Consider the following 13,613-nt stretch of genomic DNA (forward strand, 5'->3'; position numbering starts at 1 on the left):
TAAACTAAGCAAAGAGGAAACAGAGGAGGACAAGTTTGTATTGATACAATGAGGATGATTACTCATTCACACTGCTGTTTGGAGTCAGGCACTTACTGTATGTCCAACTGCACACAGGCAGGCGCAAATTCTCCACACTGCATGCAATACACGAGGTGCAGACATGCAGGCTCGCAGATGCACGCGCTTTACATACTGTAGCATGTAAATCTTGCATTTTTCACAAATTTAATTTTAACATAGATCTAGTTGTGACAAAAAAAACAAACAATATATTTATTCTGTCACCAGCAGAAGCACTGAAAAACTTTTACCTGTTGTAGTAAAAGTAGAAATGCCGTAATATAAAAATACTACATTGCAAGTAAGAGTCCTGAAATAAAAATTTCACTTAAATATGAATGTATTAGCAGCAAAATGAACTTCAGTATCATATCAATGTCTCCATTCTGAATAGTTTTTGTGAAACATATTCTAATGATGAAGGTGTATTGAGGCATAAGCAGCATTTTAATGTTACATCTGATTGAGGAGGAGTTAAATTTACTGAGTTTATATACCGTTGAATAGTTTAATCTATTAGCCATACATAATATTTTATAAAGTAATCACGTTTTGTATGTAAAATACTCATCTGTAAAGAAACTAGTAACTATAGCTGTCAAATAAAAGTACTGTAGTGAAGCAAAAGGTACAATATTAGTAGTAGAAGTATAAAGCAGCTTAAAATGAAAATTCTCAAGAAAAATACAATTCAAAATTGTACATAAGTATAGTGCTTGAGTAAATGCACTTCAAAGTAAACAGAGTATTTAAATACCGTGTATTAACAGTTATATTATTTAACACACAAGTGCAAATGAGAAGCAGTAAACGTATTTAGCTGTTTATGATAAGAGCTTTTCCCAGATGAGAATACAAACGCTTTGATGTAACGATATAACTACTCAGTCTTTCACTACATACACCCACCGTAATGTGAGCTCTGCTCTTTGCTTTATGGGCCCGTTCCATGATGGCTGCCATAATTATCACATACCGAGGCCTCAGAAAGACAAACACTCTAAACATGAGACTCACACTTACGCCAACGTGTCTCCTTCCTGCCTCACTCTCTGCTTTCATGGCAGAAACTTCACCCTGACCTATTGGTGACATTTCCAGAGGAGGGAAATCTACGTCTATAAAAAAAAGGTCAATTTTGCTTGTTCTGACATCCTTCCAGTGAAAATAATCTGTCAATGTTCTGAGAAGGTGTTTAAGGAGTCCAGATGTTATAAATGACTTCAAAATGAAACAAAACAACATTTAAAATGTCATAATAATCATTTAAAAAAAATCATGTTTCCTTTGCTGACATGTAATAATATAGCTGTTTACTTGGCCATGTTATAAAAATTTATAAAATATCTGATTCAGAAAGTTGACTGCAACATGTATAATTTCCTTTTTAAACTTTTTCATAATAAAGAGCTTCACTGCAGGGTTGATCACATGGAAATCACTGCATATTTACAGTGTTTTCTATTCACTAATTTCACTCTGTGTTTACATAAACTACATTTTGCATCTTGCAATATTGTAAGTATTTAAAAAAAATACTTACTGATATAGAATTAGTTGAAAATTAAAGAATTAATCAAATGTAACTGAAGAATTTAAGTGCACAGGTACATACATGTGTTAATAAAACAAACAGAAACCTTCATTCCCACCACTTAATCCAACACAAATCCCCAAAAGACATTTTTGATCATTGACATCATACAGTCACTGCATTTCCACCGTGGCAGCTGTGATTTCAATCAGATCCAGCGACTGATAATCAAGGGTGTGTCTTTGAGCATAAAAAAATGTTGCCTTGAGGTATGTGCCCAAAGGTATGAGCGTGTAAACATGCTGTAACTCTGTCACTAACTAGTGAGTGAACACTCCTTACTCAAACACTAACACATGTCTTCTGGCTGCAATGCATTCTGGTCTATCCGGGCAGCTGTTTGTGGAGTATCAGTGCTGAACACCTGTGCAGAATGATGATTTTAAAAAGAAAACCTTCTCTGATTTTGTGTTGCTAAGCTTGATATTGTGGTAACCAGCTCATTGTTTTACCTACAGTTATAAGGAGTCATTTTTGCAGCTAATCACTATGTCCTGCTTTTTCTACATAAAAGTATTCTACTGTACAATGAAGTAACGATGCCTAGTTTTGACGTATCATCTAAATGGAAATCTGTGCTGGAGAATTAAGAAACATCTTGTTAGTTCAACAAACAAGTTTACACTTTGTTGAACCATTTGGACTTATCAACTAGGATGATCTGTTGATATGAAGTGTCTATCTAAAGTTCTTAGTCATGAACTCTGAGCAGGATTGTCAGTCCCAACAGTTAAGAGACTTTGCTTAATGTCGTACAGAAACTGTGATGTGAATGATACTGAGGGGGCTGGAAACAGAATCCCATTTTTACTGCTGAACTTTAAAGTTGAGAAATGTGATGCTATTGTAAGGAGGTGATAAAAACATCTCAAAATAGAGTAATTTCATATATTGTGGATGGAAGGCACCTCACTACCAGCTGTTTCTGAACATTTAGTTGTCTCATAGTTGAGTTGCACTTGCACCAGTGAAATGCTGGAATGAGACGTCGAGGTCGAGTGAAGGCAGAGGGGTCAAACATTCAGGGGTCACCAGCTATGGTTACCTCAGAACATGTTGGTTCACACTAGTCAGACGGCCGACTCAGAATCTACTATTTTGATAACTAATTAATCATTTCAGTTTTAAATGCCAAACATTTACTGGTTTCAGATTCTCAAACGTGAAGATCTGCTTTTCTTTGTCGTATTTGATAGTCAACAAAACAAGCAATTTGAAGACATCACTTATGGCTCTGGGAAATTGTGATGGTAATTTTTCACTATTTTTTTGGACATTTTAAAGACTAAATCATAGATTAGCCACAGATTGGATGATTAGTACAACAATTTTGTTTTTTGCCACTGAGTAGATTGTTATATTAATTTTCATATTCTAGCATAATTTATTTGTAATTATCATAATTCAAAATCAGCAACATTTTTTTTCCTGTAATTAAGTGAGGACCTTTTTTTCAGCATGGAGTATTTCGTTATCAGTACTAGAAAACACTGGACTGTCAATGATCAAAAAAAAAGTCATACAGGTTACAGCAAAAACAGGCAGCTACAGTGGCCAGGATATGACTAGACATACCAACATAACTCAGAGAAGCAGCACAACAGGGAAAGACAAACAAAGCTAAAATAAACAGTACCCAAACCAAAACCAGGAAATATCCAAAAAGCAACAAAATGAGCGAAGGGGAAGGAGTGTGCAGGGGAAAAAGTGTGGCTTGAGTTGCAAAGTGCTCAGGTGACTGAACTACTTGTTGAGGTTTCTCCTCCAGCAACCAACAGACACATGTACACACACAGCTGAAGCACAGATACTGACCGGTTCACTCTCACAGTAACTGTCCCAGTGCAGTCGGTGGGTTCTCTTTGTCATCTGGAAATGTTAAGGCAGAGTTTACAGGGGGGCGAGGTTAGGGTTAGACAGCAGCATTCCAATGACAACACATACTGTACACTTAAACATGTACTACGCACACACAGATTTATGTGCTACTAACAGTAATGGAAGGCCATGCTGTTACTGAAAGGCCTCACAGCTGCATTCGTTACATACAGACACACACACACACAAATACCACGTACATACGATCAGATATGAGTCAAATATTCAGAAGCATGTAGACGCTGATGAGAGAGATGGAGGCACACACAAAAAAGCATTCACAAACACGAAACAATAAGCACATGTTGCGATTGAACGTATAGAGTCATTAAAGCGGGGTCAAAGGGTGGAATGAAAGTTATAGATTTGCAACACACATGCGTATTCAGAATTTAAAAACGAATGATTGGCTTTATTTTAGATTACAGCGGATCGTTTTCTAAAGCACGCTATGAGTTTTCATGATTCATTTGCTATCTTTCAGGAAGCCAATGATTTCTGATCTGATGCAGATAACGTGTGAAAATGTACTTGCAGACACTTCAAACTTGCCTGAGATATGGAATCCACCACTGTTTTACATTATATTTTGCATTATGTTTTCAAAGACTCTTTGTCAGTGTCCCTGTCTGCTAGTTTGCCTGCTGGATTTTACTCAGCATCTTGTGAATGTACAACAGTAAGGACGTTTAAAAACACCGACTTAGATAATTTTGCTTCTAACTTCCAACTATTCTAGTACCTGAACTTTGGAGAAATGAAAAATAAAGGACACAAATTCCTTAATATTCAAGCAATATAAAGAAAGTTTCTGCAAACTGATTTTCATTTTGTACTTAAAAAAACTGGAGCAGAAGCAGAAAATCAACCGAAAAACTCATAGTTTGCTTTGTGCAGTGACCAGTTACATGTACAGCATACTTGTAGTTAATGGACTGATGCATGAGATGCAAGATGCAAAATCACAAGTGTGGTTTCTCAAAGCAAAATGCAGAGTGAGTTATGAAAGAGGACCTTGGTGTGAAAAATAAACGACGAAATTGGCACATCTGCAACAATGTTTACGTAGCTTGTAAACAAGTTGTCTTGATTGTGTGGACTGGAGGGGGGGGTTGTGAAATCCATGCAAGAGCTCTGGCCGGTGCAAGAGTGTGAATGTTTATGTAAACTCCACAGAAAAGACAAAAAAGGGAATGTGGAAGAGAGAGATACAAGAGAAGGGGAGACTATGAACAGAGGGCAAGAATAATAAGAATGTGTATATATATATGTTTGTGTATGCATGTGTGTTTGTGTGTTTGCACGTCAGGAATGGAAGGAATTCCCTGCTCTTTTCAGTGTAGGCGTAAGGATTTCGGAGGAGGGGAGCGGGTCGCCGGTTGTCATGGCGTGACTGTCAGAGCTCGGCAGCAGAGACGCAACAAGTTTTACTCAACATCCACATTCCATACGTGTAATGTGTGTGAGTCTTTATTGTGGCTTTGTTTCGTGGTTATGTGAAACCGGCATCCGTTTGAGAGCACCACGAGCAAGAGAGACAACAGACAAATACCGTTTCTGTCTTTCGGTCTTTGTGAGTGTGCGTGAGTGAGTGAGTGCATGTGTCAAAGGTTAATGTGGACCAAAATGTATCTTCCAAACCCACACACACACAAAACACAAATGAATACACTGTCAAATGAACACAAACACACACACTCCTTCCGGTCTTTCTGAAACAAGTGAAGACATTAGGACTGTGACAGGTCTTGGTGTGTGTGTGTGTGTGTGTGTGTGTGTGTGTGTGTGTGTGTGTGTGTGTGTGTGTGTGTGAGACTGAGAGAGAGGGACTATGTAAGAGGTGTTGAAAGCCACCAACAGTGGAATGTGTTTCCTTTGTGTCCTGATTTCTCTCGCTTTCCTGTTTGCAGAGACTGAGGCAGAAGTAACTGTCTGTAGTTTCATGAGATGACACCAATACAGACACGTATAACATACACAACTCTACAAATAAGTGGAAACTACAGCAAAAACCCCTCAACACAAAACTCCAAAAGACAAAAGATTAGAAAGATAAACACAGCAACAACCACCATACAGGAAAACCAGGCAAGATTACTTGAGCTCCCTTTTTTTTTTTAATGTAAAAAACTTTATTGTGCCTGATGGTGAAAGTCCCACCTGACTGAGGTAATGGTATTCTTCAGGCTTCAAGAGGTGAAAGGCCGTCCTCTCTTCTTCACTCGCTCCTGCCAGCAGGTAGTAAAAGACATGGTAGTTTCTAGAAAACAGGTAAAAACAAAAAAAGAACATTTCCACTTATTGTTAGTTCAACTGAAACTCATAAGAAATGCAAGCTTTATGTTGGCAAATTAAAATTTGTCTTCTGTGCATTTTTAGATGAGAATGCCATGTAAATATGGGACAGAAATATTTTTATTATTATATTATTTACTGGTTAGCAAAAGTAGGGAAGACATTAGCATTATAAGCTAAAAAAAGAGCACAAGCTAATGTTTTCAGCTCAGCTTTCAGTCTAAGTTGTACTTTAATAGGCTCATGTTAATATTACCATGTTAACACAGATGTAGTAGCATGCTAACAATCAACATTTAGCATTTAGGATACTGTCAGCTCACAATGAGCCTGCTACAACAATAGTTATTTGATTAGGTCAAACTGTTTAGGTTAGCGTGTTAGCCATCATGGTAGATATTAAAATGTTAGTGAGCAACAGCAGGAAGTTAATACAGTATGTGTATGTTTAGTGTGGCAGTCTGCTAACATTTAGCATGTTATGTGTCAAAATGCCAACGTGTAAACAGGAAGTTTAGTTACATACATATAGCATGTTCGTGTGACAAGTAAATCTTAAGCATGTTAGTATGTCAGCATGTTGATAGTAGTTCATTTATACTATAAAGGGAAAGCTGACACTGATAGCTATTTGGTCATTGATTTTAGAGGCATCTTGTCATCAAATGATGTGTTGGACAGACAGAAAATTTGGCCTGTTGGTGTAAAAAAAAGCATCAGGTGATCACCAAAGTTATGATCTAGACTGGAGACCGTGAATGTTGAATGTTTCTACCTCATTGTGTGGAGGGCCATATACTCACTGGACAAGTACGTTGAACTAATGGATCAACATCAATTCCCTACAGCCACAATGCTAACATAACTAAAACAAAAGCAGAAACTAGAAAAAAAAAAAATCATGACAGGCCATTTATCTCATTTTGTTTGTGTGTACATGTGTGTAAGCATGCAGCATAAAGGTTAGAGGTCAAACATGTGCAGCAGCTGCATGACCAAGGTCCTCTCGGAAATAAACACACACACACACACACACACACACATACGAGCTTTTATGGGTATGGAGTCAGCAATCCATCTCAATAAGAGGTGGCTAACGCAGGGGGCCCACTGTGAGCCCCCCATGGTGAGGTTAACCCTCGCCACACCGTCCAGCCAGAAGAGCACATTAGTGTCAGCCCCTCTTAGAGCTCAATTTGCTCTATGACTCACATGTTGGCTAGCTCACACTACAGGCTTTCTGAGTCAAATTTACTCAGATTTTACACACATTTTTTCAACTCCATTTATTTTATTCTTGGCTGCTGGAAAAAAAAATCCTCTCAAGATACAGGATAAGGTTTTATGGATGGTGCAGTTCAAATGTCATATAACATTTGCATAACACATAAGAATGTGCTGGAATTGACACAACTGGATTTGTTGGAAAAGGAGAAGTTGTCCACGCACACTGAATATTGCAAGCTCCCAAAAATTTGCAATGTTTCCACGTTTAAAGTTTTAGCCTCATAAGGAAGAAAAACAGTTGTATTTTTTTTTTTTTTTTACATTTTGGCCATATTTGGGTCCTTAAACTTTACCTTTTGAACTTTATTGAAATAAGCACCCTGAAAATTACACTCACACAAGATTCTGCTTGATGAATGTGGTCACAAGATCAGAAGTGTGAATGTTGATAATATGACGGAAAGTTTTTAAAGCTGTACGTCAGAAACATTTTGTTTAGTATTTCTTTACCTCCACATGTCTGTAGTTAACCACACTTAACAGAACCATTAAATCTATTTCTCAGAAGTGAAGTTATCTCAGTGCCACTTCCTGTTTATCGAACAGTAACCATATAGTTTTGTTTTTAAAGATCATGATCTGTTTTTCTAAGAAGTACTCACCGCTCATTGTGCTCCTGATAGACCAGCCTCGACTTCTCCAGGAGGTACTTCTCCACATATGCTCTGAAAATTAATCATGATGGTTTAGCTATAAAATGTATAATTAAATTAATAAAATGATAAACATTTGTCTCTCTGGTTCCTTACCCTCTCACAGTGCCGCTCTCCTGGTAGTTCACCTGAATGAACTTGCCAAAGCGACTTGAGTTGTTATTGTGGGCTGTCTTTGCGTTCCCAAATGCCTGAAGGGGAAAGAGAGGAAGACATTGTAAGAAAAAAAAAAACAAATACATACTGGAGAAAATAAATGAGTAGAGGCCTCATATTACATATCATACACACATGTTAGTGCCAGAGGTTTGAGGACAAGTTCTGAACAGACTTTAGGTGTGGATAATTTGTTTGTGGGTCAAGCGCACAGAAACTTTGGCCTCACGCCAAACATTGTCTTGAAACACTGTCAGTCTGGATGGCGCGGAGCGAGCTTTTCCTCTTGCATAGTTTCAAACAGCGTCAGCCCGAGACAGATTAATAACATGGTTTTAGGATCTATTTAAGTCAGAGTAAGACAAATTGCCAGAGTGAGGATGAAGGAGCTGGGGCCAGCAGTCCTGATGGAAAAAAGCTCCTCAGTGAGTAATGGGATCCATGTGGCCGTGTGGAACATGTGTAGTGGTTGTGCTTTAATAAGACGCTCCAGTATTTCCCCTCGCGGCTCTGTTTATGTTGTATGGCTGCCTGGAGGGGAAGTAGTTTTTCGTCCCATATAAACCCTGCAGTTATTTGTAGCTTCGCCACAAGTAAACAAATTCCTCAGTGAATCACTTAGAGCTACCCCGAGCCCTGTGTCTGTGGAATGGGAAAACACCCCTCCATGACCCCACCCTTCACCAGCGCCGATGCTTTGCAGGCTTACTAACATGCAAGCATGCTAGGAGGAAGCTAAATGCATCAGTATGCTTCAACCGAAATGCTTGTTAGATCGATGAGCAGCACCTCAAACTCCCTCCCCCCAACCAGGAAGTGACTATTTTAGTAGCTTTTCGAAACCAACAATCCAACAGGCACGTCGACTTCATGTACCGATTGGCAAGTGTACGGAGGTGAGAAAGAACACAACTTCAAGCTCTTTCTTATTCTTCACACAACTGATCCCATCACTTTTGTGTGCAACAGAATGCAACACCATGAATGCATTTGAGGAGAGCAATTGTGCACCATTACGCCCATTTGTACAAGTCATCACATCTCATCCCTTCCTTGGCGGCAGTGTTAGAGCGTGGCTACTTGGCGCAGCTACGCTTTTGCCTTCAGACGTGTTTGTACAACATAGTTTGTTTGAAGCATACTGAATCCTTAATGTCTATATGCAACAAGCCTGTATAGATAACATCAAAGCGCTGTCGATTGATCCTGAGCGTGGACATTTGCAGCTGAAACGCACTGCAAACTGCAAATCATCTGTCAATAAATTTCACTTGAATTAAAAAAACAAAAAAACATGGTGTTTTGTTTTAGGGTGGGATATGATTGCTAGTCACTTTGCTGCAACATAACACAGGCACTGGACACAGTTCTACTTTCCAGGTGCAAGCAGCAACACAAGTCAATCCAACTCTGCTTTTTGTTTTCCCAAATAAGAGTTAATGACGGTTGACACTTTGACTCACAGTTTGTGGTGGGCTGCAGCAGAAATGTCTGCAGGTAAAGTAATTCTTTGCAAAAGATGGCGGAGCCAGGAGTTTATAATGCAGTCCTAGTCCTAGTATCTGGATACTTGCTGAGTAGAAATCAAGAGCACGCCATTGTGTTGTAACTTAAACTTTGTTCTGACTCCAGAGAGCAGGGCAGGACTCTTACGCATTTTAAGGTTAAGATGATATTTTCTCCCACTGTAAGTCTATGAGCAAAGATTATCATTCCATTAAGATGCCTTTGGGACTCCGGGCCCAAAAGAACCCAAGACAATTTGGCCTCTCTGCTACTGGTAGGGCCTGGCTCAAAGAAACTGGATCACTGCAATGAACTCGCTCTTCATTTATGACTCACCATGCTGAAAAAAAAAAAAAAAAAAAATCACTAAAATGGGCAGACAGAGTGGAAAAACATATTCAGCTCTGCTGTCTGGACAAAGAAAGAGCACACAAGGTCAAACTGAGGAACAGTGACGATATCCTTTCACATCCAGACATGTGGGTTTTAAAATGACACCTGATGCATTCAATATTGCCAGATGAGCTCCCCACTACTCTCTCTATAAACTGGCTAACCTGCCTGGTTCAGGAACTACAGGTCAGATGAGGGCAGACTACCATCAGTCACCATCCTTATGTAGTAAGAACTTCCTGAATGGACAGCCAATAAAAATCAAGCATTCACGGACAAAACAACCTGCTCGCAGACAGGGTGAGGAACTCGGGTCAGACTAGGCAGATATTGGAACTTGCTGTGTTTTTTGCTAAATGGCTTGACATTCAACATTTTGTGTTGGGCCAGCAGGAAGCAGGATGTGGAACAACTAAAATACTGAAAGTTGATTTATATTCAAGCACTGTGTATTCATCCACCTGGTCTTTGTAAAAAAGATGCATAGTTAAGGAAGACAGCTTTACAGCCGACAGTTTGTATTCTTTCTAAACTTGGCAAGCTCCGTATAATAAAACACAAATCTCACAACCGAAGGGAAGATATGTCAAAACTGACCTCTTGAGGGAATGGTGCTGCAAGAAAACTATAATCAACATTAAATTACATCATGTAAATTGATGCAAAATAAATTGAAAAGAGCCACCAGAGAGAGCAGCTGTCATTAGGTCACTGAGCTAGTAGAAAATTCCACCATTTAAATTTCCAAGAATACAAAAGATAACATCAGTCACACTGGCCTTATAACATCAGAGGCATTATGACTCCCTTGCTGAAATACAACAGAGCAATCTATATTAACATGACAACAGAAAAAAAAAAAGCTGAATCTGTAAAAATGCATTACAGAAGAGCCAGATATATATCTGTTTTTCCACCAAAAGTAAACCCAACAGAACACAATGCAAAGCAGCAACAAGGCATGTTGTGATTTGAGTAACTTTCTCTCAACTTTGTCTCACTGCAAGAGTTATTTGACTGCACTATTGCTCTCACCACCTACAGCATGCATTCAACCCACAACTATTCAAATTTGTTCTTGCCCTCTCTCCTGTGGGAGTTGTCAAGTTATTCTGGGAAATCTAAGAAGTCACTAACCTAAACTTAAATAGACAAAGCAGTTTCTGAGAGACTAAAACACCAAATGACAACACTTCATGATAAAATAACTTATTGGCTTCATTAAGCATCAAAGATTTATAATATATAACAGCGGAGGAGTACTCTGAGTATCTTTTTTTAAACTTTCGAATGGTCACAAAGACTTAAAGGGACACCAGAGCTGAAACTGTTTGTACAGACACGATTTGCACCACTTCGGTCCCTCCAATAGGTCAACAACATTATTCTTGGCTTCAGACCACAGAGTGAGCCTTAGGCAGACCAATGACAGACTTGAGATGGTGCCAGTGCGTTCTGGTTGTAATGTGTCTGTCTACAGGCTCGGTCAAAGCCATTTAGAGCAGCACGGACAGGGAGGATGCCACAAGACTGATGTGATGTTTTTATAAATAAAATACTGAGGGGTGCATTCACAAAGAATGGATTGTGGCCGCTGATAGCACCGTGAAATGTGCATCACTTGCATTCGCTATCTGCATCGTCTCAAGGTCCGATTCACAAAAGACATCGCACTGTAATGATATTACAGCACAAACATGCCCATAAAGTTTTGCAGCTGAATGCAATTTGCCCTTGGTTTGTGTCTGATTGCAATTACCCATGTGGCAAAGTATAAATGTTGCCTTTGCACCAAGAACACAGTAGGCAGGATAACGGCAGAGAAAAAGAGAAAAAACAAGTTTTCAGACCGCGAGCTACAAGTCCTGATCAACGAAGTGTAGAAGCATTCCTCAAAACTTCAGACAAGGAATTTAAACGTGACAGAGAAAAAACACATTTGGGATTTAATTTGTTTATTCATTTATATAATAACCTATTTTTCATCCATTTTTTTTCTTCGTATTTTCAAAAATGACGATGTAGGGGAGCTTTATTTATTTGTTTTTCATAACACAACTGTCATTGCATCCTCTAACAAAATAAATAAGTTTGAGCAGAGCCGTCAAAAGTTCTGACACTTCAGTTCAGTTGACCCTTTATGCAGCCCCCTCAGTTCAGCCTCTGTCTGAAACAAGCCATTTTAGCTCCTGTCTCTTTAAGGCCCCCCCTCCCAATGAACCCACTCTGTTCTGATTGGTCAGCTCCCAGAAGCTGCCCCTTGGCAGACTTCCAGTGGCTCTTGAGGCAACGTAAACAAACTATAGTAGTAGAATTTCACTTTTTTTTCTCGTTCTTTATTCAAAATGGAAACTTCTCATATACATGCATACATTTTTGAACCCAAATCTGATCCAAAACATGCAAGCGGACAACGGTAACAACCAACTCAGCAACAAAGGCAACCAATGGACGGCGTGAATAATCTGACATTATTACGTATGTTCACCTCAAGTTTTAGAACTTTGACCAAGCTTAACATAAACATCCAACATCTTAACGGTATAAAAATAAGAGAAATCACGAAAAGCATGCTATGATCCCTTTAAGAAAAGTCAATAAGACACTGTAGTTAAATCATGTAACGTCTGGCCGACTGATCTGCACAACTTTAGCTTTGCCAAAAAGAAATAAATAAACAATTGTGTCAGGAGTTACATTAGGTCATAGATCTCCAACAGGAAAATCACAATATAAAAAAGGAAGCTAGCAGTTCCTTCTAGGAAATAAATTAGACTTCCAGCCCTGCCTTACACAAAGGCATCCAATTGAGATCCTATTAATGCTCCTGTCGGTAGTGAGGTAATTGGGTCTTTGTCTGCCTTTGTACGCTCTGATTCATGCACTGTAGAGAAGAGACACATGGCCGTTAATCATAGGAGAATGACTTCATTAGTGACTTCTTCAAGAGGAGAGGAGAGGAGAGGAGAGGAGAGGAGAAGAGAGGAGAGCAGAGGAGAGAAGAGAGAGGGAAAACAGGAAGACAGGCTGTTGTCCTGGGTCGAGTCTCCGGGGAGTTGGGAGTGTTTCAAACAGATGGAATGGTCACGCTCAGCACTCGGATAGAAAGTGGAGACAAAAGAGTGCTTGATTTAACTCACAAAGGGATTATATTTTAGAAAGTCATCAATTGCTTAAGGTTACAAATGAATTTCCATGCTGAGTTGTGTTTGGAGGTCATGTGACAGGGCAGCCTAAAACTGCACAGAGAAATCCTTTGTCCAGATTTCAAACTGCCTTAAGTCAGATGGGCCATGAGATAAAAACAGCATTCTTCTGAGTGACTGACTGACTGCTAATTGGTTTAGGAAAGTGTCACCAAATTTTCAGCATTCTTTCACTGACAGTAGCTACGGAGCAAATTACTCTTGTGTGAATCATTGGCCACTCTAAGAAGCATTACTAATTTAACTCCTGTAGATTCACATCCTCTTCCGAGCCAGTTACCAGGCAGACTCATCCACCACAGTATGAGGACAGGATGTCAACAATAGAGTGAAAGAGCGGGTGACTAAGCCCGACATGTATCATGCTTATGTCACGGCATGTGTGGGCAGACAGTTTTCTCCTGAGGCTAATTTATAACCATGCGCCTTGTAATCTCACACCTCAGGTCATACTGGCCAGAGTGGACTGTGGTCACTGCGGTTGTTTAATCACAGGGGGATCCGCAGTCATGGTTCCCGACTAAGCGGGAGCACGGTGGGATGTGGGTCCTGGCACTAGCTGGTTCTCTCCAAACAGTGCTG

At 39.4% G+C, this 13,613-nt stretch overlaps 1 protein-coding gene across 6 annotated transcripts in view; it reads right to left on the reverse strand.

Annotated features, from left to right (window-relative positions):
- myo9aa (myosin IXAa) overlaps window positions 1–13,613 on the reverse strand; it is a 110,753-nt gene that overhangs the window by 42,068 nt on the left and 55,072 nt on the right. For 4 of the 6 annotated variants that reach the window (XM_067581648.1, XM_067581417.1, XM_067581723.1 and 1 more), the window contains exons 3-6: window positions 7,867–7,961; window positions 7,720–7,782; window positions 5,696–5,795; window positions 3,473–3,526 (exon numbers count right to left, since the gene is read on the reverse strand). In XM_067581648.1, coding sequence (XP_067437749.1) covers window positions 3,473–3,526; window positions 5,696–5,795; window positions 7,720–7,782; window positions 7,867–7,961 — 312 coding nt within the window. The remainder of the gene's footprint in view (window positions 1–3,472; window positions 3,527–5,695; window positions 5,796–7,719; window positions 7,783–7,866; window positions 7,962–13,613) is intronic. The other 2 variants (XM_067581559.1, XM_067581494.1) reach the window with 1 other exon arrangement.

Source organism: Thunnus thynnus, chromosome 1 (assembly GCF_963924715.1).
Source record: "Thunnus thynnus chromosome 1, fThuThy2.1, whole genome shotgun sequence".
NCBI classification, from domain to species: domain Eukaryota; kingdom Metazoa; phylum Chordata; class Actinopteri; order Scombriformes; family Scombridae; genus Thunnus; species Thunnus thynnus.